This window comes from Accipiter gentilis, chromosome 11, assembly GCF_929443795.1.
Source record: "Accipiter gentilis chromosome 11, bAccGen1.1, whole genome shotgun sequence".
Classification (NCBI taxonomy): domain Eukaryota; kingdom Metazoa; phylum Chordata; class Aves; order Accipitriformes; family Accipitridae; genus Astur; species Astur gentilis.
The window spans coordinates 35,497,388-35,523,911 of NC_064890.1; the positions used below are offsets into that span (position 1 = coordinate 35,497,388).

The window sequence follows — 26,524 nt, forward strand, 5'->3', positions numbered from 1 at the left end:
CACATCAGCACATCTGGCAGCAATGAAGACAAATTAACAATCAGAGTCAGAAAATCTGGCAATATGATCAACTAAAGCACGCAAAATCCATTCTCTACACTTAGACCACCAGTGACTAAGGATGGATTAACTTCCTGTCTCTAATACTGGCGCCTAAATTAAAGGGAAATTGCGTTGCAATCTGGGTACCAGGTTTCTGGCTACAAACAACAAAAAGCCCTTAGCTCAGCTACAGCAGGCAGCGAAACCTTTGCTCTAGCTTTAGCCATGATGTCTGTGATGGCCTACTCCAACAGCTGCTTTTAGTTTAGTTTAAAAGAAGCTATTTGGCAAGCATGTAAGTTTGCACCTTCAAAGTAGGCAGATTTAAAAAGCTGATGTCCTGTAATATTAACCATTTTGAGTCCTACTGTTTTAATGCAGTGATGACGACAGGATTCACATTTTTTAAAAGTAGTAGGCATCTGCACATAGAAAGACAAAATAGAGTGTTTTCACTTAGTTTTAATTACCATTTTATAGTAAGCAATCCTCTTTCTCTGACTTCGTATCAAGGCATTGGGTACGCTACCATAAATTTAATCCAGCAAGAATTCACAACTGCTGAACTTGACTGAGCAATTGAATAAAGCGCAGATCTCATCTATAACCACAAAAGGGCAGCCGAGTAAGGAACAGAAGCACGAGTTCAACCAAAGAAAACATTATCTTGTACTTGGATTACCTTCTCATGTCAGGCATGGAAGGGGTTGCAGAAGCAAAAAAGAGGGAGAAAGGGTATGGGAAAGCAAAGACTGGGGCACGCACTGCATATTTGGCAAACACTTAGCCACTTAGAAAAGAGTGATGCTGCCAGGCAGACATCCAGTGCCTTTTTTTCTTCTTTTACTAAATAGCTCGACAGCGATTTGTGCATCTCCTGTGCATATCCTCCACCAAATGTACATACGCTATTTGCACACGGGCACGGGCAGACTGTTGGCACTACAGCCCCGCGTGCGTGAAGACCCGAGAACGTGTGCACACGCATCTGATAATGGCAATTCACACAGTGGAAGATTTGCATACTTATTTTGGCACAAATAGCTTCAACCCACCCTACCAGTAGCTGTGGCGGGACCACACCCACTTCTAGAAGCTGAACATGGGGTTTAACACAGTAAATCTAAAGATACAAGTTTTAGTCAAATAAAGGTGCAAACATGCAACAGAAAGCACCTACATATGCAACACTATCTACAGACATAATTCACGCTTTTCATTCTTCATACACTAATGTGGGTCAGAGACCACATGGCAGCATATTTTATTAAAAGTAATGTGCAAATAAGATGCATGATACCTGCAAACAGCATGAAGTTTCCATTTGTAAAAGGGTACAAGTAACAGTACAAAATTAGAATGCTTACTACTCATTTCAATAAAATGGAAGTCTGACATAGAAATACATATGCTGTATTATTTACACCGTTAATTTACAAAAGATATTATTTGCATAAAACAAAGCTATAAAATAATTAGAAATATAGTATTTTATAAGGAGTGTTTTCCCTGTATAAAACGTAGAGCATTTTTGGCAATTATGCTTTATTTGAATAAAAATGCATTTATTTGTTCTGAATTCATAGCATCACATGGTTTCTTTCTTCCCTTCTTCCTTTCCTTATTCCCTTTTAAATAAAATTCCACACTGAGGTAGTAGTATGTCAAAGTATTTCTTTGGTTCCAGAAATCAATGGTAGGCCCAAAAGGAGCTATGTATCCAAATCACAGGACGGGAAAGTAGAAGTCCTAAAGTTTTCAAAGGACTGTTTGTAAGTATAAATGCTATTTTCTCCTCTAGAAACTGTCCTTTCCTTTCCATCTTCGTCTGCCTCTGCATCAAAGTCCAGCGAGGCATGAGGATTATTACGGGAGGTTTTTGGCTGGCAATTTGCTGGCTGTCTACAACTTGAAAGAGAGTCCAGCTGAGACCTCCATAAAGGCTTTCCAAATGTTCCTGAAAGACAATAACTGAGTAAGTACAGAAATACTGATGCTAACAGTTTTGTGTCTCACTAAGGGCTGCACATTAGAATGTAAGCCAAGGATCAACACAAGCAGAAGTTCATCACAGTGAGGTTTTACTTAACTTTTACCCCTTAAAAGAAAACATCCATGTGATCATAAGCATAAGGCAAGACTCTGCCACCTGAGACATTAAAAACATTTCCAAAGTAAATGTACGGCCACACACATCTTCATCACTTCTGTTTTCAGGACTACTCCCATGCTCATTTTTCTTTGGGGAGGGTGGTGAGGGGGGAGGTGGGCACACAGACCAAACTGCAAACATGACAAGACACTTTTGAATGCGAAAGTCACAACGGTCTCCCCGTTTTGTTCTTCAGTGAACTAATGGCACATGAAATCTGCCATGCAGTACAGCAAAAATTAAAAAAAGAAAAAACCCAACATGCATAAGGTTACACAACATCCTCCCACTGTGCAGCGTGAATGCTAAAACAATCTTTTTCTGGCTAGCATCTCCCATTAATAATAAAGGTCCCGCCAGCCAAATTCTCTATTCACACCTCTTCATCTCTTTGCCCACAACTGGCTAGAACAGACGTAGCCCAGAGAGCATTTGGCATTTCACTTGAATCTTTATTAATAATTATCTTGGTTCACTAGCCAGAAAGTAATTAGTCTGCCTGTCACTCTTCACCATTGGGAAGGTGTTAGCATCAACACCTCTGCAAGAAGGGCCTTCTCTTTTTTTCACTGAAGAAAGATACAGCCGTCACAAGTCACAGTGTCTGTAAGTGACACGCAAAAGACTCATTTTCAGAGGACAATGAGCCACAGGCTGATTTTGAAGAACTCTGTTTTTATTCATAACACTACAATCATTAACAAATTTTGCACTCAAATAGCCATACTTCTAGTTTTGCTTAGTTGCTAGAAGCGGAGGTTTCAAGTAAAACTGTAATCTGAGAAGTTACTAAAAATGGATTTGGACAAGGTCCATATTTGCATCAATGATTTGCAGAGCAATTTTGCTCCTAACACAACATGAAAGGATGTTCCTCACAGCACCAAAGCTACAGAAGAATCCTGTATTTAAAAAAAAAAAAAAAAAAAAAAAAAAGGAAAAATCCAAGCTGTGAACTTTCTGGCTCACGCATCAACAGTGATGTTAGTGCCAGCTGTTGTCTTCATTGTGATTATAGAGGCAAAAAGGGGGCTGAATTTGAAGACGATGCTGAAGAAGCGAATCCACCGCTAAAGGCAAGAAATCTATCAAGACGTCTTCCACAGCCACCACCACCAAGATCTAACCATAGGCTCTTTGAGTGAAGAGTGCTAATGATTATGAAGCATCCAAGGCAAAGTTGGGTGGTAGCTCAGAGACCTGACAGAAAAAAGTAGCTTTGCATAGATTTTTAGGGCTGAAAGGGGAATATGAGCCCCCGAGGCTGCATTAACTCCTGGGAGCCCCACATACAATGGAATTACTTTCTGCAGGAGAAGTGGAAAGCCCTATCTGCACAGTCCCACCACAGCAATAGTGGCAGACAGCCAGGAGGCCGTGTGTAGTCCCAGGGCCTCTGCCAGATGTCATGGCATCTGCAACGTTTTACAGTCCAAACATCTGGCTTTCGAAGGGGGGAAACTTCAGAGCTTGTACCTCCCTCCCCACCCCCTGAGAACAAAGACCCCAGTGATGCACATTCCCCCAGGTCCCCTCGATCAACCCTGCTGACACACCAGCCGGGAGACGACCCACAGTACCAGGGCTGCACTGAGCGCTCAGCTATCACAGGGATGAAAGCAGTATGTGGGTTTATATGTGTTTGAAACCAACCAACCAAACCAACACCCAAAATTTAGGGAGCTTCAAAGGTAAAGCAACGCTCTTCTCCTTCCTCCCACCTCTCCCTGCAATCTGGATTAAAATTGTAAACCCTGAATTAAGCTTCAGAACTCTTTTGCCATACGCATCATGAGAAAAGAAGACAAAGGAGGGGTAGAGGGCATTTTGCCACAGTGCCTTACTTTGAAATGAAATAAAATGGCATTATGAGCACTTAAACACTATTACAGAATTACCTATTGCAGGAGTGGGAAAGAAAAAGCTGAGAAATCAGTTTTGCTTAGTGTTGGAAGCAGGAAACAAGACAGCAAGAATACCAGCAGCTTGAATAAATGGTAAATAGTTCTGGCTCACTGTGTTATACAATATGTCCTCATACACCAGAGTTCAAGTCTCCCCACCTGCCCTGAGCCCTCCTGGGGCCTTGCACACCTTTTGCCTGTCAGGCAAGACTTCTGGTATGCCTGAAGTTTGTTAAGCTGTATTTAAGTAAGTATCCCAACGTTTATGGAAATCTGCCAACTATATTAAGATAAAAGAGAAGTATCACACCACTGATGAGATTTTCATGTAAGTGTGAGCTATTAAGATCTCCTGGTAATCTAAATATGCTCACTATGCAGTTTCACTGCAATCACTTTTCCGTTTCTGAACTTCAAACATTTGGGACTTTGGACCTAATGGTCCTCAGAAGTCAGGTTTCCTGAGAAGCAGAAGAGGGCTCACAGTTACACCCAGAGGTGAACCACCTCACTGGACTACCACGTTTGACCTAAGGACTCCTTTGATGTATGTCAGTTCTGCTTCTGACGAAGCCCCAAGCTGGTCCCTTTGCAACACAGGATAGGGCCCATCTCCTGGCTAACTCCCAGTAGGATCCAGAGGGCACCCTGAGTTCTGGGGCACCCAACTGTCCTCATGCACTGCAGTGGAAAGAGAGTGAGCCTACATGTACAGTTCAGTTGTGTGAGCCTTAAAAAATAGATACTGCAGTGCTACAGGTTACTCAGGGAGGAAGAAAACAAGACAAGAACACATGCAAAACATCAAGGACAACTCTCAAACTGTCTTTCCTCAGCTACTTCCTGTCTCTCCTCTCCTTCTTTCTAAAGTATTTATATTCCACACGCTGTATTACCTTACTAAATTCACAGACACATGCAAAATTGCAGAGAATTAGTTTTTCCACAACGCTAGCTATATAAGCACTTAAAACACTACTACAGAATTACCTACTGTAGGAGTGGGAAAGAAAAAGCTGAGAAATCAGGTTTGCTTAGTGTTGGAAGCAGGAAACGAGACAGCAAGAATACCAGCAGCTTGAATAAAAAACAATAGCTAGAACATACCCATGAAAGTGCTGTTACTGATAATAGATGAGGGTTCCAAACTTCTGTTTAAATCAAATGTGTCCGAGTTCAGACTTTTGCTTTTTAGTCCAGTTCCTTCATTTTGAGTATAAGCGGAGTTAATCAATTTGCTACTAGTAGCCTGCATCCCAATAATGCCAACACAGTGGTCAAAGGGATCTTCCAGTGGAGGTGAGTATTGATAGCATTCCTTTTTCTTTAAATATCCAGATTCATAAGGGTCCAGGCATGCTGTTCTTTGGTCAGGGCTGCAACCTAAAGAAAATGAAAAATTGTTTTTATATAGATTCATCATAGCACAAGATCAGATTAGGCCTGAAACCCCCTCAACTTACTTGTACTGTATGCTTCAAAGGCTTCAGAGCCATATGTGTTTCCTTTTAAATACAAAGTCCCTGAAGTCCCCAGATAGTGGCAGAGGAACGGATCTGCAACACCCTCCAAGTCTGCTTCACTGCCGTTATCTAGATGGCAAATGCCTTAAAAATAAAACCGACGTGTCAGCATATGGTCTTTTCTTAAGCTTCAGCTTACAGTTTCTTCAGTAAGTTAAGAACCCTGTCTGTTCAACTGAATTTCATAGAGTATTTGGAGCTTGCTTAAGTTTAACCTAAGCTTTTGATGAGAATTCTAACTCTAGCAAGTGTTCAATTAATTAGCTTGACAGAGTCCTCATTATACAGTCCCTGGATAACAGAACAAACCCAACCACAGGGTTCAGAACCAGGGACTCCCTTCCTCTAAAGCACTGGGAGCCAGGCTCATGCTGTCTCACACAGCCCCCTTTTGGAGCACAGAGTGCTAACAAGAAAGCCCCAGGTGGAGGAATCGGAGGGAAGTCACTGGTTGCTCTAACAGCTATACTGACTTTCAGCTCAATGGTTCCTGAAAGCTGTAGACATGGTCTGTGGTTCTTGCTCCACAAAAAAGCTTCTCCTCTCACTACCCTACAAATGCAGAATTATCTCACCACTGCTCCATTCCCACCTGCCCCCACTCCTGCCTTTATCTTGACCCCAACCCCTTCCCAACAAGGTGCCTTTTCCTCCCTAACCCAGGTATGTTCTGGGTTCTCAGGCGCCAGTATTGAGTACTGCAGCTTTTAACTTGCTGTCACCTTAAATCCTTTATTGACTCTGACCCTAATGACTTTTCTAACAGGAAAGTTTAATCAGTTATATTATACTAAAGTTACACTGGTATTACCACCCATGCCTACACTCCATTAAAAGCATCCTTTTTAAGCTATAACAGAGGAAGACATGCTGTTGTAATTCCTTTTGGACACTCTTGTTTTGGAAATGTGATCATCAGTTTAAATTTACCCTTGAAACTAGAGAAACACTTCATGATTTAAGCGAGGCCATAACATCATTTGGATGAACAGAACCAAGTTTCCATTATTATCTCGCTGAAGCAATCCCAAGCGATATATTTCACATCCTCTCTTAAACTTCAATGAAGAAGTTTCTTTAGTGTTATTTCTATTAGTTAGAAAGACAATAGCCAAAATGCAGCTACTCAAGCAACATGGAAAATCTGCTTAACATTTTACACCTACCATTACTGTCCCTCTGCTGCAAGAAATACCCTCCCACAGAAGATGTGAGGAACTGATGATGACTGCCGTTTTCAGATGAACCATATCCATCCTGCCTTTCAGCCAGTGTCCCCTGGGATGACAGGTAACTTGGAATGTCAGCAGGCAAATTTGTTTCATCTGTGGGGAAGCAAAACACACAAAAAGCCATCAGCATACTTCAGAGTGCGTAGAAGCATTTCTAAACCTGTCAGCAAAGTGCTGAAGGTAACAAGTAATTCACTCTTCTGACTGTGACTCAAAGCACACAAATGTTCCTACAATGAAGTCATTGCAAAGCAACCACAAGCATTTTTCTTCCTTTCCAAGGGAAACCTTCAGTTTACACACCTGTATTTGTGATGCTGCAATCTTCATTTCTCCTTCTGGTGTGGTAGATGATGACCACCCACACCAAGGAAGTGCCCACCACACAGCAAACCACAGCTATGATCACAATGCCAACTGTGGCCCATCCATCATCGTCAAGTGATGGGGCAATGTTTTGAGGAGAATCACAGGTGGGAGTAGGAATTACATTAAGGCGGATGTTGCCTCGCTCCGTTCCAAGCGTATTAGACATTTCACAAGTGTATTTCCCAGCATCTTCTACATCTGTATCCACAATAATTAGTAACTGATTGCCTGCAGCAAAGAAATGTCTTTCCGTTACCACGAGAGGGCTGTCATCCTTAGTCCAGTTCAGTCGGGGCGGAGGGCTACCACCAGCAATACACTGCAAGACTGCAGTTTCACCTTTTGTTACAGTTCGATCGAGCAAAGGCCGCAAAAATGATGGTGTTTCTAAAAAGAAAGCATAAGCCTTATATTCTAAATGACCTTGCAAGAATGGAAACATGTCCTTTTCCTTCACAGCTCAAGAGGAAAAGCTAAATTAAATGCATCAGTAAGGTCTAATGAAGCTTACTCTCATTCTCAGAAAAAACACACTCCAGGAATTTCAACTTAGAGCCTACAGTTTACTTGTCAATTCATCAGACCTAGAGACCTAGACGCTTGATTACCTTGGAAGGTAAAAAGGCCAAATCATACAGGCTCAAGATTACAAAGAACTACATTAAAAATGGTTAACAAAACATCAGGAAACTAAAAGTTAAACAAAATCTCCTGTCTCTAAACAAAAATAACAGCCCGCCCCGCAACCCTCCCTATATGTCAGACACTGTGTACACACTTAGAAACATAACTAACTTTTATTATTTTGCATCATAATAGTGACTGTGAGCTGGAGTACATATTTCTAATCTATAACTGTGTCAATACAAATTATTTCAGAATATTCTTATTTCTGTACAGCACTTTCATAACATTGCTATTTTTAATCAGCTGACAATTTAAAAGTGCTCAGCAATAGTTCTGGTCTTCAAGGAGATTATGCCATTAAGGATTCCCAGTGTCTTACCTAGTACTGTTAACGTTGCGTTAGCTGAAATGCTTCCAGCAGTGTTTTGAGCCGTACAGCTATAAACGCCTGTATCCTCGATCTTTACGTCAACAATAAAGAATACGTCATCTTCAGGCATGACATGCATGCGCCTCTTGCGCGCTGCAGGAAAATCTGTTCCACCATCTTTCTGCCAAGCAATCTGTGGGACAGGATGCCCAACTGCAGCACATTCCAAACGTGCCATTGCCCCAGCACGAATGGTTAAATCCATGGGGATCTTTGTAAATGAAGGCAGCACTAAAGAAAAGTTAGTGATACCAAAATGAATAAATGAAACATATTTTTCCTATATTGAACAGCATTTTCTTAACACCCTCCTTGGGCCTAAAAATGCCAGAGAAGCACACAATCTAAATTTATCAGTAGCCAGCAAAGAAAAAGGGAGGAAGCTGTGGAGTATGTGAGACGGCCTAGACCAAAACCTCATTTCTGCTAACAGCCTCCTACATGACCTTTCCATAGTACCTTGAAACAAGAGCATACTATTTACCTCCTGTGAAGAAAAGATTAATGTTTTTCCATCTTATTACATAGATTTTGTCAGAATTACTTCAAATTGGGTCTGTTATTTGGTTTTTTTCTATACTATGGTTCAGCACAACGGGGCCAGATGTAAAACTGAATGGTGATCTTGGAAGTAGATCTATTTTAAGAAATAATATCAGCTTATTAAGGGATCTTCTAAAAGAAAAGATTATGAGAATGGAAATAACTATGTTTACATATCTTGATTAAAATCATTCTACTGTAAGTCCACAAGCAAAAAGTAACATACTTACTGTTTACTGTAAGTTTGGCTTTGACAGAGTAGGATGAACCAAAATGATTTGAAATAACACACTGGTATTTCCCTTCATTACTGAATTCAACATTGCGCAGCCGAAGGATGGTAGTGTACTCCATCACTTCACCGCCCTGTGCCCGGAGGTGTGCATAATTCTCCATTTCAGCATCCTGCAGTAATTCATTGTCTTTCTTCCATGCAAAAGTCATTGGGGAATCACTGCTGCTGGCTGCCGAACATACAAAACTCAAATTGGAGCCTTTGATTGCTGACTGGGTTTCTGGCTGGACAGTGATCTGTGGTTTAGGAAAATCATCTGCACAGAAAGGAGAAAAAGTAACACAGAGGAAGAGAAAAGAAAAAAAACACAAGTATGTGAGGCCTGAGGACTCTTTTTAGAAAAAGTCTGTAAGCCTTGTTTTATAGGTTTGAAAGAAGAGTCAGATAAGTATTTATAAAATGGATACACAATACTTTCGTTTTAAATTTCGTTAGCCTTAGGGCATTTAAAGATGCCGTATTTATGAGTTTAGTGTGCCAAGTCATCTCTTATTGAAGAGAAAGCACATTTAAAGCAGACTGTATGTACAGTTTGTTCAACAGCAGCACTAAAGAGGAAAGAACTACCCCCTGACATCCTTAAGAACTATTCTGAATGTCAGTCATGAAGCCTACCCTTCATCTTTACAATACCTCAGGCTGCTGTGAGTGTTTCTTTATTGAAAGCATAGTTCTTCTGCCATCAGAAACTGCAAGTTAAAGTCACGGGTTTTCCCCATACCCACAAAAAACAATCACGTACAAAAGTCACTGTTCCAGTGATTTGTGGCTGTTTGGTCCACCTTACGAGCACAGGAGTGCTGAAGGTCCCTTAAGCAGGGCAGCACACAAGACTTTTAAGAGGTTAGTTTCTGGAGGTCCCTTTACTATTGGAAAGTTACCTTCGAAGTGCCATATTGTGAATTTACAGAATTAGTTGCCTTCTGAACTATTTATTCTGTCAATTGCGTGTACATTACATGTACAAAAGGGGTGAGCAATTAAATGCTTGGTCTCCCAGAAGCAAAAGCCTTAGTGCATTCCCAACTTTCAAGATGTCTCCTACCACCTGACAAAGACACAGGCCCAAACTTCACAGCGACTTCAAGAAAAGCTGCGGGCCCCAAACACTCCTTACTGCTGATCCTGCCTGCACTGCAGAGAGCCAGGTTTTACCTTGCCCCTTTGCCTGCTCACATCTCATTTGTTTGGGAACAACATACCAGGGTCAACGCGTTACTTCCTTGAGGAACCTCCAACGCTGCATGTCACAAAAGAAAATGAGATGTTCAGGCAGACAGGCTGAACTTGAGCTGCCCGCAGAACACTTCCAAGTCTGGAGCTGCACTCCAGCGACAGGGCAACGTGGATCCTCTGATCTGGGACCCTCAGCATGCGCCTTTAACAATCTCCCAGGCCGTGTGGTTTTCATGCTTCATGCCCATGCCTTAAGTCCTCCATGACAAACTATACTGTTTGCAAATTGAGTTGATACTTTCACTGACCTCACACAGGGATAACTAAGTAAAGCACTGTAAATACTTAAACTAGCCTTGCGAAAGGACAGGGGAACGTATTTCATTCTGTTTTAGCTGTACCATCAATGGAATAATAAAATATTTTAAAATCTTAATTATTTGGCAGGAAGAGGGGATGAAAAGGTCACTCAAATAAGCAGATACTGCAGAATACAGAAGAACACTCTAGGATAAGACTGGCAATGTGTTTTGTCAGAATGGAGTACTGTGAGAGTGTATTTGAATACATGCATCACAAACGTGCACACACATATATACACACAAATACATAAACACATATACACACAGATGCATACGCTCTCTCTGAGAAATATATTTCTCATTTTATAGAAGCCATCTGACTACTATACGTAGAAGCCACTTGACTACTATGTAACAGAAAACAAGCTATTCATGACCTAGATGGTACTCTTTTAGCATCACTGTTAACTTGAACTAATAAATACAGGTGAAAAAAACATCTATTGTATTTTTCTTCCACAGTTATCTTTAGTACAGAAATGTCTCATGATTTGTTTCAGCTTGAAAGACATGATCTTAGGAAGCACAGATTACACAGAATTTTTTTGATTATTTTTTTTTTTTTTTTAGTTTCACATTTATGGAACCCTTGCCTAGCACATGCTTTCTTTTAACAAATTTAGGATGACTCCCTCCTAGTTCCTAGCTGCTTTCAAAAATATAACTTGGCACAATGTGGACGATTTATATACTTACGTAAATTATACGTAATAGATTATTTATTTTAATTTCAGACAGGACTTAGCACTCTCCTCTTGAAAATTCTATAAAAGCAAAACTGGCCATTGTAAACTTATAAGGCAAGGTATGTACACCCCAACGTCTAGTGATGGCACACTTTAAAGATTTAATGAACAGTGAAACACTCGTTGACTGTATTAAGAGATTCTAGTTACTTCTACATGACAATTATTTTACGTGTTAAATGTAACAACTTACTCTTAGTAAATCTCTTTTTGCTAATATATCTTAGAGGGTTTGAAATTAATTAATTAAAAATGGCATTCAACAGCTAAAAGAAAGATCACGATCCCCTGTGGTTTTAACAAATAAGAGCTACATCTTTAAATCCCCCAATTTCATTTCTTGCCAGAATGAGCTTCTCATAAACAAAGACATATACTTCACATATACTCCATTAGCTATTGAGTAATCTGTGATTTCCTGCACTATGTGAACTTCTCCTTTTCAGCAGTAGCTAGATTATGCACCATCTACTCATTTAACATTAATATAGTAAACATTTGACTGCTAATAGGAAGGGAGAAAACAACATTTTTGTACACTTTTATATTCTGTGCCTGCTTACCCACTGAAAAAAGGGCATGAAATCTCATGAAATGAGTGGCAACAGTAAAAATTAAGGAGTCATATTTGCTATGAGAAGAAAGTTATTGAGAAGACAAATATGGTTACTGTTTTGTCTCCAAAGCATATAAAGTTTGAATTTCCTTTTGTAAGAAAAATAAAATGTATACAACAAAAATATATGAATCTAGTTAGCTTTTAATTTCCTGATATTTTCAAAGTTCGCATTTAATGTATCAGAGTACTCGCACATCTTTACTCTGAATGCTTAGCTTCACTTTGCTTTAAATAGCGAACATAACATAGGTGATAATCAGTGTTACTAAACACCCATAGAGAAATTTCATTTTTAAGGCGGATGCCATCACCTCAAATTTTCAAGTCAAAGTAAAAATATTTTACTAGTATTTACTATCTAGCATACTGATATACAAAATATCAGTAGCATAACTGTAGTAACTGGATGTTTCAAAATACAGTTTACATACAGGCAACAATTTACATGGTCCAAATAATTTTTGAAGTAGACAACAAGCACACAAAAAAAGGTCAGAGCTGAGGCCAGTATGGCCATCTTACCTTCACATTTTCTCAGCTCTGGAGTAACCTCAAGACTGATAAAGCATGAAAATAATTTACAAATCATCAAAACCAAAAATTGCATCCTCAGTTTGGCAAAATATGTCTCACTTAAAAGTGACAGTTATCTAAACAATATCCATCTTTTGAATCTAGAGACATATACATTTCCAACACAAACTATTGAGCTTTCCCTTGCATGCTGTGCTATGTACTATGTAAGCAAGCTGTACGTGAAATAAAACTCAGAAAACCACCACTCCCCATCCTGTACAAAGCCACAAGCTTTGAGCATCTACATCACAGTTGGGAACAGAGAAGGAAATGGTAACAAATATTAAATCCTCTCCATTTTGTTAGAGAAATCAAAACATAGCAAAGAAACCGCAACAAAAATCAATGCATTCAGCAAAATTTGTTCTATGGAATGAGGAATAGAGGCTATACTCACCACAGACAAACCCATCCAGGCTGACAGCAAAAATACTTCTCCCTTTTAGCAGCTGAGGATGGGCACAACTGGCATTTACAAAGCTCTGAAAGTTGTTCTCAGACATCCACTGTGGTAGCCATTTTAACTGGCAGTCACACAAGAGACTTGATGTGTTTAAATGCCTAAGAAAAAGCAATTACATTCAAAGCCTGTCTGCTTGGTTTTTTCTGTTTGTAACACAGATCTATATGACCATATCAGTAACAAAACTAAATTTTTAGGCTAAATCCATATATCACAAAAGAAAGACAGCAATATTATTTAGCTCAGATGTGGTGACACCATTGTCATGACTCCTACAATTCTACAAAGCAGACGTTATCCTGAACTCCCAGCTTCTACTACGAATATGAGTACGGGCAGCCAGGCATGTTTGTAGAGTCTTGGGTACAAAACTACAGTCAGCAGTAAGTAGAACACACGGAATGGGCACGCAGGAGAAGAGTCCAGAAGGGAGGCAATCTGGAAGCTAACATCAAAAAATTCTGAGACAATTTCATTCCCTCATTTCCATTTCAGTCAGAATTTATCTTGGGGAAGACATTTAAAAAGGGGAGCTGGGAGATGAAGAACAGTCAAGTGCTGAAATAACAAATGCAGAAATGGTTATCAGCTTATGTAACCTATGCGAATAGCTACATTCACAGAAGGGGAAAAAATGAGGAAGCAAAGCGATATTCTGTGAAGCATCTAGAATCAGGAGTTGAAGCAGGAAGACTTCTCGGTTTTGGATGAAAACTCAGAATCACCCTTTAAAAAGGTATTAAAAAACACAGTCAGTAATAAAATTCCTCTCTTCAAATCTTACCTGTTCTTGGAGGAAAAGCGAAAATAATTTATGGATCCAGGGAGAGAAATAGCTTCAAAGATAAATGAAGACATATGAATTCTTGTTTTTTTTCTTGAAGAAAAGGAAGAGTGTCTCTGTGCTCTTTTTTCACACTAACACTGCATGGATAAAACCTAGGGATGCCAGCTCATCAGTTCACACTGAGATGAAACAGGTCATCTCTCACTGAAGTTCTAGGGGCATTCTTGCTATTCTTAGGAGGCAGAGAACACACAGCAATTTTTGCTACCCTGATACAGTGGGTATCCATCATATTATTTTCAGATTTACTCTCTAGGGGCTGCAGAATAAAATTACTAGATGGGAATTCATATTAAACAATCCTACTTCTGGGAAAGTACTTTCTACCATCTGTCTACATCTTCCTCAGATATAACGGATGTCTACCAGGTGTTTCAAGAAAAGCACAGAAAAATACCCCCAACAAATCTTGAATAGTTATTTCATTGAAGTGTTCAGAGTCTGGTATCTCGTAGTATCTTACAACTCCTGGAACAGCATTAGCCAGTCATTCCATCACATTTGATCACTCTTCATAGGATCTGTATCAATCCCTAATTGTCAGCACTGTGCTCCCAACACTTCTCTTGTGCCAAAACTAGCAATTGCCCTGCAGATGGCTGAGTCAGTTCAGCAAACTAATCAAGCAACACAGCCAGATCCAACTCAAGGAAAAGGAAAGGCAGAAAACTCCTGGCTATGGGTAGAAGCATGGCTGCTGCTTTCTAAAGCAGCTGCAGCTACACCAGGATATGGGTAACATCAAACTGAACTTTGAATGAACCAAATATTGTCCTGATACAAGAAAGAAATATTTTACAGTGTGAACAATCATACAGTGGAACAACCTCCCCAGGGATGTGGTGGAGTCTCCAACACTGGAGGTTTTCAAGACACAACTGGAGAGGGTGCTAGATAATCTTGTCTAGGCTCCCTTTTCCACAAAAGGTTGGACCAGATGACGTTTTGAGGTCCCTTCAAGCCTGAGCTGTTCTATGAAATACACAAGGCTCCTCATTACTTTCTCTATGGCACCCAACATGGAGTAATACCATAAGATGAAGTAGAGCCAGCTGCTAGGGTGATACTTGATAGAAGTCTGGAGAACACAAATGAAAATCTCCAGACAAGCTTCCGGCAGTTTCTACTCATAATGAGAGCAGCATCTTTTTGTTATTCTTTAGTTTGTTGACAGATTATCCACAGAGCAGCTCAGGACAACAGGTCTGACTAGAGAAGGCTTATATGAATAGAGGAGACATAAGATATATGCTCGAGGAAGAATTAGCTGTGCTCAAAACACAGGGAACAGTGACAGCATTTTTCTGCATTGATCAACAGAAGCAGCAGGTAAGAGGACATAAAAAACCCCAAAACTCACTAGAAGAATACACTCTTCTAAGTGACCGCTTCATGACTTCTCTGAAGATCTGCCCCTTTGCTACTACAGGATAGAAGGACCCAATTACAAGCACTGACAACCAGGTCTTTACAAAAGAATTACAGCACTGCATTTCACTGGTCCAGTAAGCTTTAGCTCAGTGATAGCACTGCTGATCTTATAGCACATTACATCAAAGTCTCCCTTATCTAATACCTATTAGAGATCAGCCAATTTAAAATAAGGACTCTAGACACCAAATGTAGCAGAAAATGAATGCCTCCTATCCTACACTATCTCACTTAAATACAGTCATCACATAAAAAAAAAAAAAAAAAAAAATCAAAACACTGACATACCCTTTTTACATGACTTCAGAGAGATTACAGTGGGAGTTTATCACTGCATCAGCCAACATCTTACAAGGTTTTTATTTATATACTTATATGGATTTATGTATTTAATAGAGGTGATTTCTTTAGATAGAAACTTACAATTCTTTGAGTTTCTTCATTTGTGAAAATGCATTTCCTTGAACTGACATAATTGCATTGTTACTTAGATCTCTAGGGAAAAAAAAAGAAAAAAAACATTAGAGGCAGAAAGAGTAATTTATTAAACTGAATGTATTTAAGACTCAAAGAATAGTTTGCTACCCTAGTGATACACAAAGGATCCCCTAGCTCAAAAACTGAAGAGACAGGATTAAGGAGTTCTATAGCATGCCTAATACATAACACTTTCCACATTAATTCCAAAATTCATATTCAGCATAACTCCAAAATAAAAGAACCTTCTTAATATCACAGTAACAACCAGGGTAAGTTTATTTCATTCAAAGTCATAAGTAAAGCTTGCTAGTCCTACTTTTATTTCAATTAGTATCAAAATTCACTTTTTCCAATGTGGGGTTAAATGTGAATTTCTACTACTTACAAGTGTTCAAGTGCATCCAAACCAGAAAATGCTTTCTTTGTAATAGAGCGAATCCTGTTTCCTTGGAGTATCCTAAAAAATATAAGTACATGATGCAAAAAAGATGCAGTAACATGGAAGCATTTTTTGAGCTGAACAATTGCATTTTTGGCATTTATTTCTAAATTGTGACCAATATTCACAATTCAACCTTCCCCAATACAGCAAAATGTCGCACCTCTAAAAGACACTCATTTGTTCCCCTTGAGTAAACATCTAGATTTTATAATGATTTCAGAAGACATTTAATGTGTACAGTTCAGTGATATGGATTATTCTAAATGTATACACATAAGTATCTTTTTATTTCATAGATATGCATTTGAAAATTTCAATGCAATGAAGCCACTTCCATTGGATGCTGCGTTACTTTATCAAAGACTATTCCTGTCACTATGCCATTGTCATATAATGCACTTATTACTTCCTATTATGTGAAAACCTCATTCTTTTGAGAAATGTTTCCATAAATAGCAGTAATATCTAAAATATTTCAGATTAGTTTGAGTTGAAAAAAATCTGGAATTTCTTTTATAGAAAAGGAATGTTTTATAGAGAACAAAATGGTAAGAGAGGAAAAAAAAATAATCTCAGCTATGGAAAATAAAACATCATTAAGTGTTGGGCTTGTCCCTTGAAACACACACAACCTAAGCTATTTTTAATTAGGGAATGATGAGATACAAATATTGTAGCAATACTCACAGCTTCCTAAGTTTATCTAGGCCAGAGAAGGCACCATTCATATCTTCAATAGTCCATGATATTTCATTGTTTTTCAGATCCCTGTTTAAGGGGGGAGAGGAAATCAAACCACAAGAGCTATTAAAACGAACAAGGTACATACTTCTTCAAGAGCATGTATTATTTAAAATAATTTCTAAGATAGCTTTCTGGTAGGTTTGGTTTTGTTTGTTTGGGGGTTTTGTTTGTTTCTTTCTTTCTTTTTAAGAGCAGCTTTTCCTGATTAGCTATTTCATTTCAATTTTTAGCGAGAGACTTTGAAGATTATTAGTACTTTTTCCATTGATAATTAAGAAGATCACAAACCCAACAATTTTCAGAATCATTAGAAAACAAACCCACATCCCACTACAAGGGTATTCAGATACAGGACTATGGTAAGAGAAGGAGCATCACAGGAAGGGAAGGGATCAACTGTTGCCCCTTCAAAACAAAATATACTCATGCCTTTTTAAGTTCCTAATATTAACACACAAAGATTTATTAACAAGTGAAACATTTTTACATCATACACCATCCGCAACACTAGCTTAATTATCTGTGAAGCATAAACAGATTAGAGATTTGTGAAAAAACAGTGTGTCAGCAAAGAATAAACAGGGTAGGGCTAGAGGAGAAAAAAAAAAATCTAGGATGAAAAGTCTAACACTTAATTCCTAGACACCTTGCAAGTCTGACTTCTTCTCTTTATGATCTGTATCTCTCGGTATACTTAAAAAACATAGCATACACCCCTCTGAATTGCACCTTTGCTACATGCACAAAGTGTGAATATGTGAGCAAACCCCTGACAGCAAAGTGTTAGCACCCTTTTCAAAGCCTAGAGGGAAAGGCAACCATTTCATTCATCTGGCTAACAGATGGGTCAATGGTACGCAATTGGAAGATTTTAATGAAGTGGAATATAGATTAGTTTACTTCTTTCTTCCCCTTCCCTTAAGAAATGCTATTTCAAAAAATGCTCAAATGCTTAAAGCAATTGCCCAGTCACGACAAGCATCAGCATCCATAGTAATAACAGTTTTGAGTTTTGTCTTATTTCTACCATGAGGGAAAACGTTGATTCAGTTAAAGACAAAACTATGATCCAGATCCCTAAAGCTGTGGGTAGCAGTGCTGCCTGCTGCCTTTAAATGGAGACATGCCTTTCCTGTAACAATGCTACTTAAAGTTCATATCATAATTATCACCATCCATTGTGCACAGCCTTAACGAAAGAGGAAGTCCTCCCTCTCCCAACTATTCTGAAAAAAAATCCTACTGTAAGAAAAACACATGCTGATCTGGGAAAGTTAACAAAAAGGTTATTGTATATTTCATAAGGGAAAAAAAAAAGAAACTATAAACACGGAGGGTTTTTCTTAAGGTTTTTGACCTTAAAAATTGAGTTTGTCAACTTACAGAGTCTGTAGACTGGAAAGTCCCCGGAAGGCACAATCAGCAATGTAATTTACTTTGTTGTTTCCAATGTACAGTCCAACCAGCACGCTTAAACCAACGAAGCTTGAATCATCTAACCTTGCTAAGTGATTGAACGTCAAATCTCTGCAAATTCAAGGAAAAAACATATTCTCATGTTTATGCTGCACTGCTTATTACTCAATTCAACCCAGGTGAATTTTCAGGTGGGGAGAAAGTCCCCCCCCCCGCCCCTTACAACTATCACAAAACCTACTACACCATTTTTGACCACACAGCTTGCGTATCGTTTCCAACAATTCACAAATTACTGCAAAATGAATTTCTTTCATTTGAAAATGAGTGTTACAGCTTTAGTACAACTGCCACAGTGAAATGAAGCAGTCATGGTTGGCTTCAACTTCTTTCAACAAAATATAACTGTCTTACATACAAAAAAGTTATTGTCACCTTGGAAACTTTGTTATGAAAAATTCACAGATCAGTGGTAAGAAGCTCATGCTTTGGCATGTACCTGGCTTTCAAAACTGGAATAGAATAAAAGCTACTCACAGCTCACTGAGTTTTTGGCAAAATTCCCAGGCATCAGGACTGATCCTGTTGATGGCATTTTGGCTGAGATGGAGTTGCTGCAGCATCAGCAAGCCATAAAGCCAGCCTTTCGTTACCTCTGTTAAGTTGTTATGGTCCAGCTGCCTACAGACACACAAAAACGCACACAAACAGATAAAAGACATAAGGTTCAGAAACTCAAATGGGGTGCATGCTTTGCCACAGGTCTGCATCTGACTTCATGATACTGGCTAGATAGCTGCAGCCTCTATTTGCATTTAGAGCTGTATGCATGCATTCAGAATGTGCTGTCCTACACACTCACCAATGACTGCTTGCTGCTTTTCAAACCACACTAGAACAATTTAATTCAAAAAAATCTTTAAATTTTATCACGCAATTCTATTGATTTTGTGCAATTCTACTTAATATGTTATCAGCAAAAAGGTGATACTTACAAGACTTCCATGTTGGTCAATCCCCAGAAAGCGCCATCCATGAGCCTAGTAACGCCATTTCTCTGCAGTTTTAGTGATTTCAAAGCTGGAAGTCCTTGGAAAGTAAGCCCATCTATTTTTTTAATTTTGTTGCGATTCAGCTCCCTGCATCAATAAAATTTACAGTTACAGCAGAGTAAGTTCACCTGCATGCGAACAACCTTTCTTCCCTCTCTGGAAACAAACCTTATTTAAATGCTTTTCTTGCACATAAAACAACAGAGACAAGATGTAATAAAAATCAAACGTTTTACTGTAATACACTATGTTTAACCATGCTAACACTATTCTGCTGTTCTGACACTGAGGACAAGTACTTGGTAGTTCCTTGATTTTCAGATTTAAAGAAACCCTAGAATGTCATGGTTAAATCTGTTCACAAATTCAAAAGTGAAATCAAGTTCCTGATGTTTATCCAGCAGTAGAGCCATAAGGGTTAGCTTGTAATTGCAATCAATAATCAGTCAGAAAGAAAAAGTTAAAATTTTTAGTTGTGATAACTAGGCAAAATTAAATACCCTGGGTGATCCCTCCCTTTCTTAATCTGGAGCCAAGCATTCATTACACATTCCTCCCTCATTCTCCACAACTAGTTACAAATAGTTTCTTCCCTCTTTCTCAAGCGGTCTTGGCACTCACCCTTCTGCCACTACACACACCCCTTAGGTCAGAAGCTGGGACCTATGTGTATCCTGGAAGGGAGTTATAAGGCATAATTAGCTGGAGAGCAAGCTGCAGTGACAGTAGTACTCAATATTTTCTATTTTCCTGCTCTCCTCACCACTTTCTTGGCTTTGGTCCTTTTTAACTCCAAACCCTGCACCAGCCCCAAGCATCTTTCTGACTTCGAGCTAAATGAAAAGGGAAGTCTAACCTCACACAGGCACAAAGAACAATGTTAACTGTTTTTTATAACAGTGGATTTTAAACTAGCCATCATTTGCAAAATAAGCAGTTTATTTTTTAGCAACAACTGATGTATGGTATACAGAGACAGGATTAGACAGTACTCAGAAAAGGCCCTCATACAAGTAATCATCTGCCCCTTCAAGAAGGTCTTAGATCTATCAGTCTGTATCCTACCTAACCAAGAAGAATCCTCTCCTTCCAAAACTTACTTCCTCATGGGATGTAAGGGCCTAAATAATTCTCTCTCCATAATTATATCACAATTATTTTTCAGAGTCTCAGTCTTGTAAGAATTCAGCTTTGCTCTCTGGCAGCCTGATACCTGAACCCTACCTGATAACAGACACCCAACAGAGAACCTTACTCCTCCTCCTGTGTTTAAATGTGCATAAGCAGTGAGGAACAGTCAGGAAGAACAGCCTTCAGTTCTTACCCACTCCTCCTTCAAATACTTCTTTTGGGTGATAACACAAGTTTTTGGCCTTCATTGCAGATTAGCTACCTAACATAACTAGGTCAGCCTATTGATTAAATTGTGACCAAGCAGAACTTTTTTAGGCAAGAATATCACCAACTTCCAAAACTTCAGTTGAATCTGAAGATCAGAAAGTCTACTAAGATCATTATTAAATACCGAGCTTTACAGGACTGTTCTCACACTCTTTCTACTGAGGCCTGAGTCAAACTCTTCCTGCATTTGTATACAGAAAAGACACAGTCACTGTTTCCAAATGTGTCGAGCACCCTAACACTTCACTGTTCCTATGACCTTTTACTTTCAAGGTTAACCTAAGAGAGTTCATCACTTTTAACTCCTGACTACCTAATATGGAAAATAATCATTCAGGATTTGACAAAGTGCAGTCCTAGCCCACCCTCTTGTCAAGTTCCTGCGCTCTAGATTTACCCCCACCCAAAAAAAAGCATTTCCCCAGCCTCTTCCATATTAAAATAACTTTATATATTATTTATTCGGTAAAACATTTATAGACAGCATTGTGTCAGTGAAGCTGGTGGAGGTCTATTTACTCAAGCATATTGCTTACTGTCATACCTTCTGAAAGCAAATTAATTCCCTTCATTTCACCGTGAAAGCACAAAATAAATAAGAGACTGCTGTAGTGAACTATATAAGTTTACTTCACTTAGTATTTTTCCAATACTTTCTTAAAGGAATAGTGCTATTACCCCTTCGCCAGTGTTTTTGTGGTGGGGTTTTTTTTTTCCTTTTAACAGGCAAACAATTTTAAACACAAAGACTATTCACATCTCACCAATATATAGGACTAGTTTTGTTCAGTACAAAGCTGCAGTTAGTAAGGGTTGTAGTAATATGTTTTCTGTGTCTGTCTCATTCTGCCTCTGGTTAAATTAAAGGCTAAAGTTCAACCACTGCCAGTGCTTTGGAAAACCTGAAAACAATTAGTCAATTGTAGGTTGCACTTACAGGTGCTGCAGATGGGAGAGTTTAAACATCTTTTGAGGGATTGCTGAAATTTTGTTCCTGTTCAGTTTCAATACTTGAAGTGTGGTAGACAAATTGTCAAAAGTACCAGGCTCCATGGAGGTTATTCGGTTACTGTTAATGTACCTGTTGAAACAATGTCTAGAGGGTTAAATTTACAGTTATTTAATAAGTTCTTAATACCAAGTAGTGAAACACAAAGCTCTTGCGCTGCCTACTCCTTGATAAATGGAATTTCATTTATTGTATTAATTAGAGCTCTTGACAGCTCAGTCTACAGTCAAATAGTATTTCATCACCAACATTTTGCTCTACTCTGCAGGAGCGTATTATTGGCAGAAGATAGCATGTTGCAACCCCATTACTTTATTCTCACTCAGTATAGCACTGGCATTGCAGTATTACTGAATAAGGATTAAAGTAGATTCAAAAAAGTCCACCAAACTCCATGTAGCTCAAGACTAGCCTAACCATGAGGAAGGTAAATTCATTTTGTTCCATAATTAATTCTCTCAAGAGACACAGCTATTTGTTTCATCTCAAAATAATGACCTTCACTTTTTATGAACTAAAACATCTCATCGTAACAACTCATGTATTTAGGTTAGCAGCTTATGTTAAACTGAACAGGTGAAAGTAGAAATAAATATGTAATGCATGTCTAATTGAAAGAAGATTAGTACCCTAACAAACAGCTGCCAATCTAAGTTTTCCAATAAGTTTTTTGAAAGTAACCTGAAAAAAAAAAAAAAGCATAATACTTTTACTTACAGATACTTGAGCTGTAACGATGGAAATGATGATATTTTTAGCTCTGATATGTTGTTGTTGCTCAAGTCCAAAGTTTCTAGACTCTGAAATGGCTTCAGATGTTCAGACAATATGTTGGCAATCTTGTTACTGGTCCTGAAATTTAAGGACAGTAGTCAAAAGACTGTCATCTCCAGAGCAAACACTTGTTAAATACATATGACTCTGACGAAAGTTAGTTCTTAATTCCCCTACTTGAAAATAATTTCTAGTTAAAGAAAAATCAATAAAGAATGTTCTCTAGACATAACATTCATTTCTAGCCATCCCAAATCACAAATTGGAATGCTCTACATAAATGTGTTCATCAACATTTCTTAAAACATATTCCCAGCAAACAAGATGAAAAAAATTGCATTATAATCCAATTACTGCAATTCATGGCTTTTAAAACAACATATAAAACTCTATGGTCATCTATTTCTGCACAGTAGAAATATCCTGTATTTACATTGAACAGTATGTCACAGTATTGTAATAAAATGAGATTAGAGTTGCTCTCTATTTTAACCAAATTAACATGATAGTAGCTAGACGTAATGTTTTGTTTTCTTGAAAACTCCTACGGCATGAAAATCAAGCTGAATTTCCAGGAAAACAGAGCTAAATTAGAAAAGATGGATGACGGTGCGCCCCCTCAGAAAGATATTCTACACTTTTGCAGTTAGACCTAGTATTTAATCCTAAAGCTTTTCTAGTGTGTTAGCAAAGAATAAAATTTCCGCTTATTACAGCTCATTACAGAGGTTCGGGACTTCATGTCTGGTCAAACTTCAGCTAAGCGTCACCCAGTTCCACAACAAAAACTCTGAAACTGTTTAAAGACATGGGTATCCTAGTCTACCAGAAGGAACACCCCTTCTTTCACTTCCAATGAAATTTACTTTTTCTAGCGATCATATTTCATGTTCATACCCAGCAACCTACCAGTTTTTCCATCCCAGTTGCATAATGTACAGAACCATACATGCACATCAGCAACATTAATAGGGTTATTTGTTTGGGGCTAATGGTACATAGGGGAAAACAGATCGTGACCAATTAAATGAACGTAACCTGAAATGATCCTTGTTACCTTGGGAAGTTCAAGTCAGTTATGGCTGCGGTACATTCGGTAGGCTAGTATGATGAACGATCACAATTTAGGAGCTCTCCCCAGCTCCTAGAGATTGCAGGCAAAGGTCATTTCAGTAAAACTATCAACAAGAATGTTGATTCTGGAAGGTGTTTGCCTTTATTGGAAATACTTGCTCTGGATCAAATAGTAAGCCACACATTTAGGATAGCATGGACAATCCTCACATATTCAAGGCGTGTGGGGGGATTACTGCTTGAGACAAAGAAGTCCTGACTCAAAAACTGAACCAGAAGTTAAGATTAATGGGCCTTCTGACCACATGTGGGAATGGGTAAGTGATCTTGCAGCCCCTCCAACGCTGCACTTGTATCATGTTTCATTCCTCAGGCTGTCTGGTAGAGGTACACTGCATTTCTTTAACTCTTAGCTGAAAGTATTTATAATAAATGGAAACAAATTACTTTAATAAAAAACAACAACAAACACCACCACCATGTGTCAGCTCCACTGGCCAAATAAGACTGTGAGTTAGATAACAGGTCATAGAGCCTTGCCTTTATGCATTAGTTTGTTTATAAGGTAATTACTAACAAGGTATTAAAACTGCCAATTACTTGAGTGACGAACAAAATTTTCCTTGCAGTAAAAGTGTGCTTCAGCAGAAGCCAGCAATTTCCTGAACTGCACGCCTCCTAAATTGCAGTGTGAAAGTGTTCAGTTATAGAGACGGCTTGCACAGTGCTGTCTTTGTGTCAGCATTGCTCCATAAAACAGAAATTCCTCACAACTGGCAGGATAATAGCCCCTGTATTACAAAGTTTAGTTGGACCTAATGGAACTGAATAAAACTCTTATAGAGCCTTCAGATTAGCGCTTAAACTAACTGGCAAATTACCTGACACAGACCAGGTTACAAAAAAAAAAAAACAAACAAAAAAAAAACCAGCTTGTTTGTTTCAGGGAACACTTTTCTTTTTTGGAGATGGAGAAGGTCATACTGTGGGGAGAAAGCAACTTCTTTTGTTCACTGAAACAGAGCTACACATCAAAGTCCTAGCCCATCTCACAATGAAAATCAAACCAGCCCTCACTGCACCTTCCTGCTTATTCATATTTGTAGAAGCTGCTCAAATGCAAAATATCTGAATGGTTCAGTCCAGTTTCCTCTTCAAAAAAAATTTAAGTGCCATAATTCACACCTGGAAGGAGGTTATCTAGCACTGAACATATTTTTAACTCTTTAGTTAAAATGAGAAACTTCAATTCTAATTTGATTTTTCTTCACAATCATCACTTAAGTAAAACAAATAAAAACAATGCATTGGCTTCCTCATAACTGCCAATCACCGTCAAAATTAGTCAGGAAGGACATTTTTGAAAAGAAAGCCTATCTAATTGTCAAGGCAGAACCAAACAGTATCCTCTGTGTCAGCACAATGACATACAAGTTTGTTCTCGGGGGGGGGGGGGGGAACCACCACAAAAAAAACAACTTTCCAACAAAGTGCTGTTATTACCTGCTCAGACAAAAGAAGCTGCACACACCACATTGGTTTCATTTCACAGACCCTCAAGGGGAGATCAGAGCAACAGAGATCCCCCGCAACAAGAGAACCAGCGCATCAAGTTCTCACAGAAGCGGACCTGCAGCGATTTGACCACAATTTCTTCGTGTGCAAGAAACAGCAAAACACTACAGATTCCTTACAACTTCTCCCGTTACAACTAAAGCAGCAGGAGCACCGAGGAACACAGATAAAACCACCAAAAATACCTGCATGAATTTCAACATGCCTTTTGCAATTTGAGTGCCTACACCCTGACTTGCAGCAAAAAAAACCCCCAACAACCCAAGAGTGCGTGCAGATTGACTGAATTATTTTCACATAAGCCTGTGTGAATAGAAGCTTAAGACAGAATATCAGTTTTTCATTACAGGTATGAGAAACCTTAGCTTTCCCTCTCAGCATTCATGACTTTAACCACACCACTAGGCCAAAACAACTCTAACAGCCCTATCAATCACGATCCCAAGATGCATTCTACATAAACAACAGCTACAACATATCTGACATATTGACTTGTACTTCCTTGCCACTGGGGAAATACAAAGCAGGACAGCAACTTCCGTATCCATTTTGATAAGGATCTAGTTAACACCATTTAGATGTAATAGTTCTTCTGTGCTGAAAAAAAACCCCAATTTTTAAAGATCTGAGATAGTATCATTGAGTATCTCTTGATAAAGATTGTCAATATGTAATGTTTTCTACCTAAGAGAAATATCTATGCAAGCTTCATTACTCTGATCCCGTAACATGGAAACCCCAACTCAGAAACAGATTAAGACCTAAAGTCCTATCTTTTGTTTCTATTCAAAATCTCAGCACCAAAAAATACCCTTGCACTTCCTTCTCCAGCATAACTCTTTCTTTTCTTCCAGGTAGATCTTGATCTGCTGTATTTTGAGAACGTTCTAGTCTTATCTCACACCATGATACCGACAAGGAGCATGTGTAGGAGCCTGGAGGTGGAGCAACCTGGTAAAAAACAAGTCGTCTAGAAAGACAGTTTTGGAGAGCTGTCTGTGCAGCCAGTTCTCCGAAGCTGTTAGTTGCAAAATAACTGATTTAACATCTGTGTGACTCTGGACTAATACAGTATCTCCTGTCCCTCAACTGAGCCCTGAGAGGCAGGATATATTGAATACGCCTCACGAACAGGCAAATGAAATCGTATTAGAGTCTCTTGCTAGAGACTAAGAGGTATATAAAGAGAAAAAAGCACTCTGCTAGGGCTAGACAAATCT

The 26,524-nt window shown here is 38.8% G+C and overlaps 1 protein-coding gene across 1 annotated transcript in view; it reads right to left on the reverse strand.

Moving 5' to 3' along the window:
- Positions 1-1,309: 1,309 nt before the first annotated feature.
- LRIG3 (leucine rich repeats and immunoglobulin like domains 3) overlaps positions 1,310-26,524 on the reverse strand; it is a 43,552-nt gene continuing 18,337 nt past the window's right edge. The window contains exons 4-19 of the mRNA XM_049813805.1: positions 22,599-22,733; positions 21,810-21,953; positions 19,415-19,558; positions 18,957-19,100; positions 18,387-18,530; positions 16,947-17,027; positions 16,203-16,274; positions 15,761-15,832; positions 12,994-13,157; positions 9,053-9,373; positions 8,229-8,510; positions 7,157-7,609; positions 6,788-6,946; positions 5,562-5,705; positions 5,206-5,481; positions 1,310-1,999 (exon numbers count right to left, since the gene is read on the reverse strand). Coding sequence (XP_049669762.1) covers positions 1,755-1,999; positions 5,206-5,481; positions 5,562-5,705; positions 6,788-6,946; positions 7,157-7,609; positions 8,229-8,510; positions 9,053-9,373; positions 12,994-13,157; positions 15,761-15,832; positions 16,203-16,274; positions 16,947-17,027; positions 18,387-18,530; positions 18,957-19,100; positions 19,415-19,558; positions 21,810-21,953; positions 22,599-22,733 — 2,980 coding nt within the window. The 3' untranslated portion in view covers positions 1,310-1,754. The remainder of the gene's footprint in view (positions 2,000-5,205; positions 5,482-5,561; positions 5,706-6,787; positions 6,947-7,156; positions 7,610-8,228; positions 8,511-9,052; positions 9,374-12,993; positions 13,158-15,760; positions 15,833-16,202; positions 16,275-16,946; positions 17,028-18,386; positions 18,531-18,956; positions 19,101-19,414; positions 19,559-21,809; positions 21,954-22,598; positions 22,734-26,524) is intronic.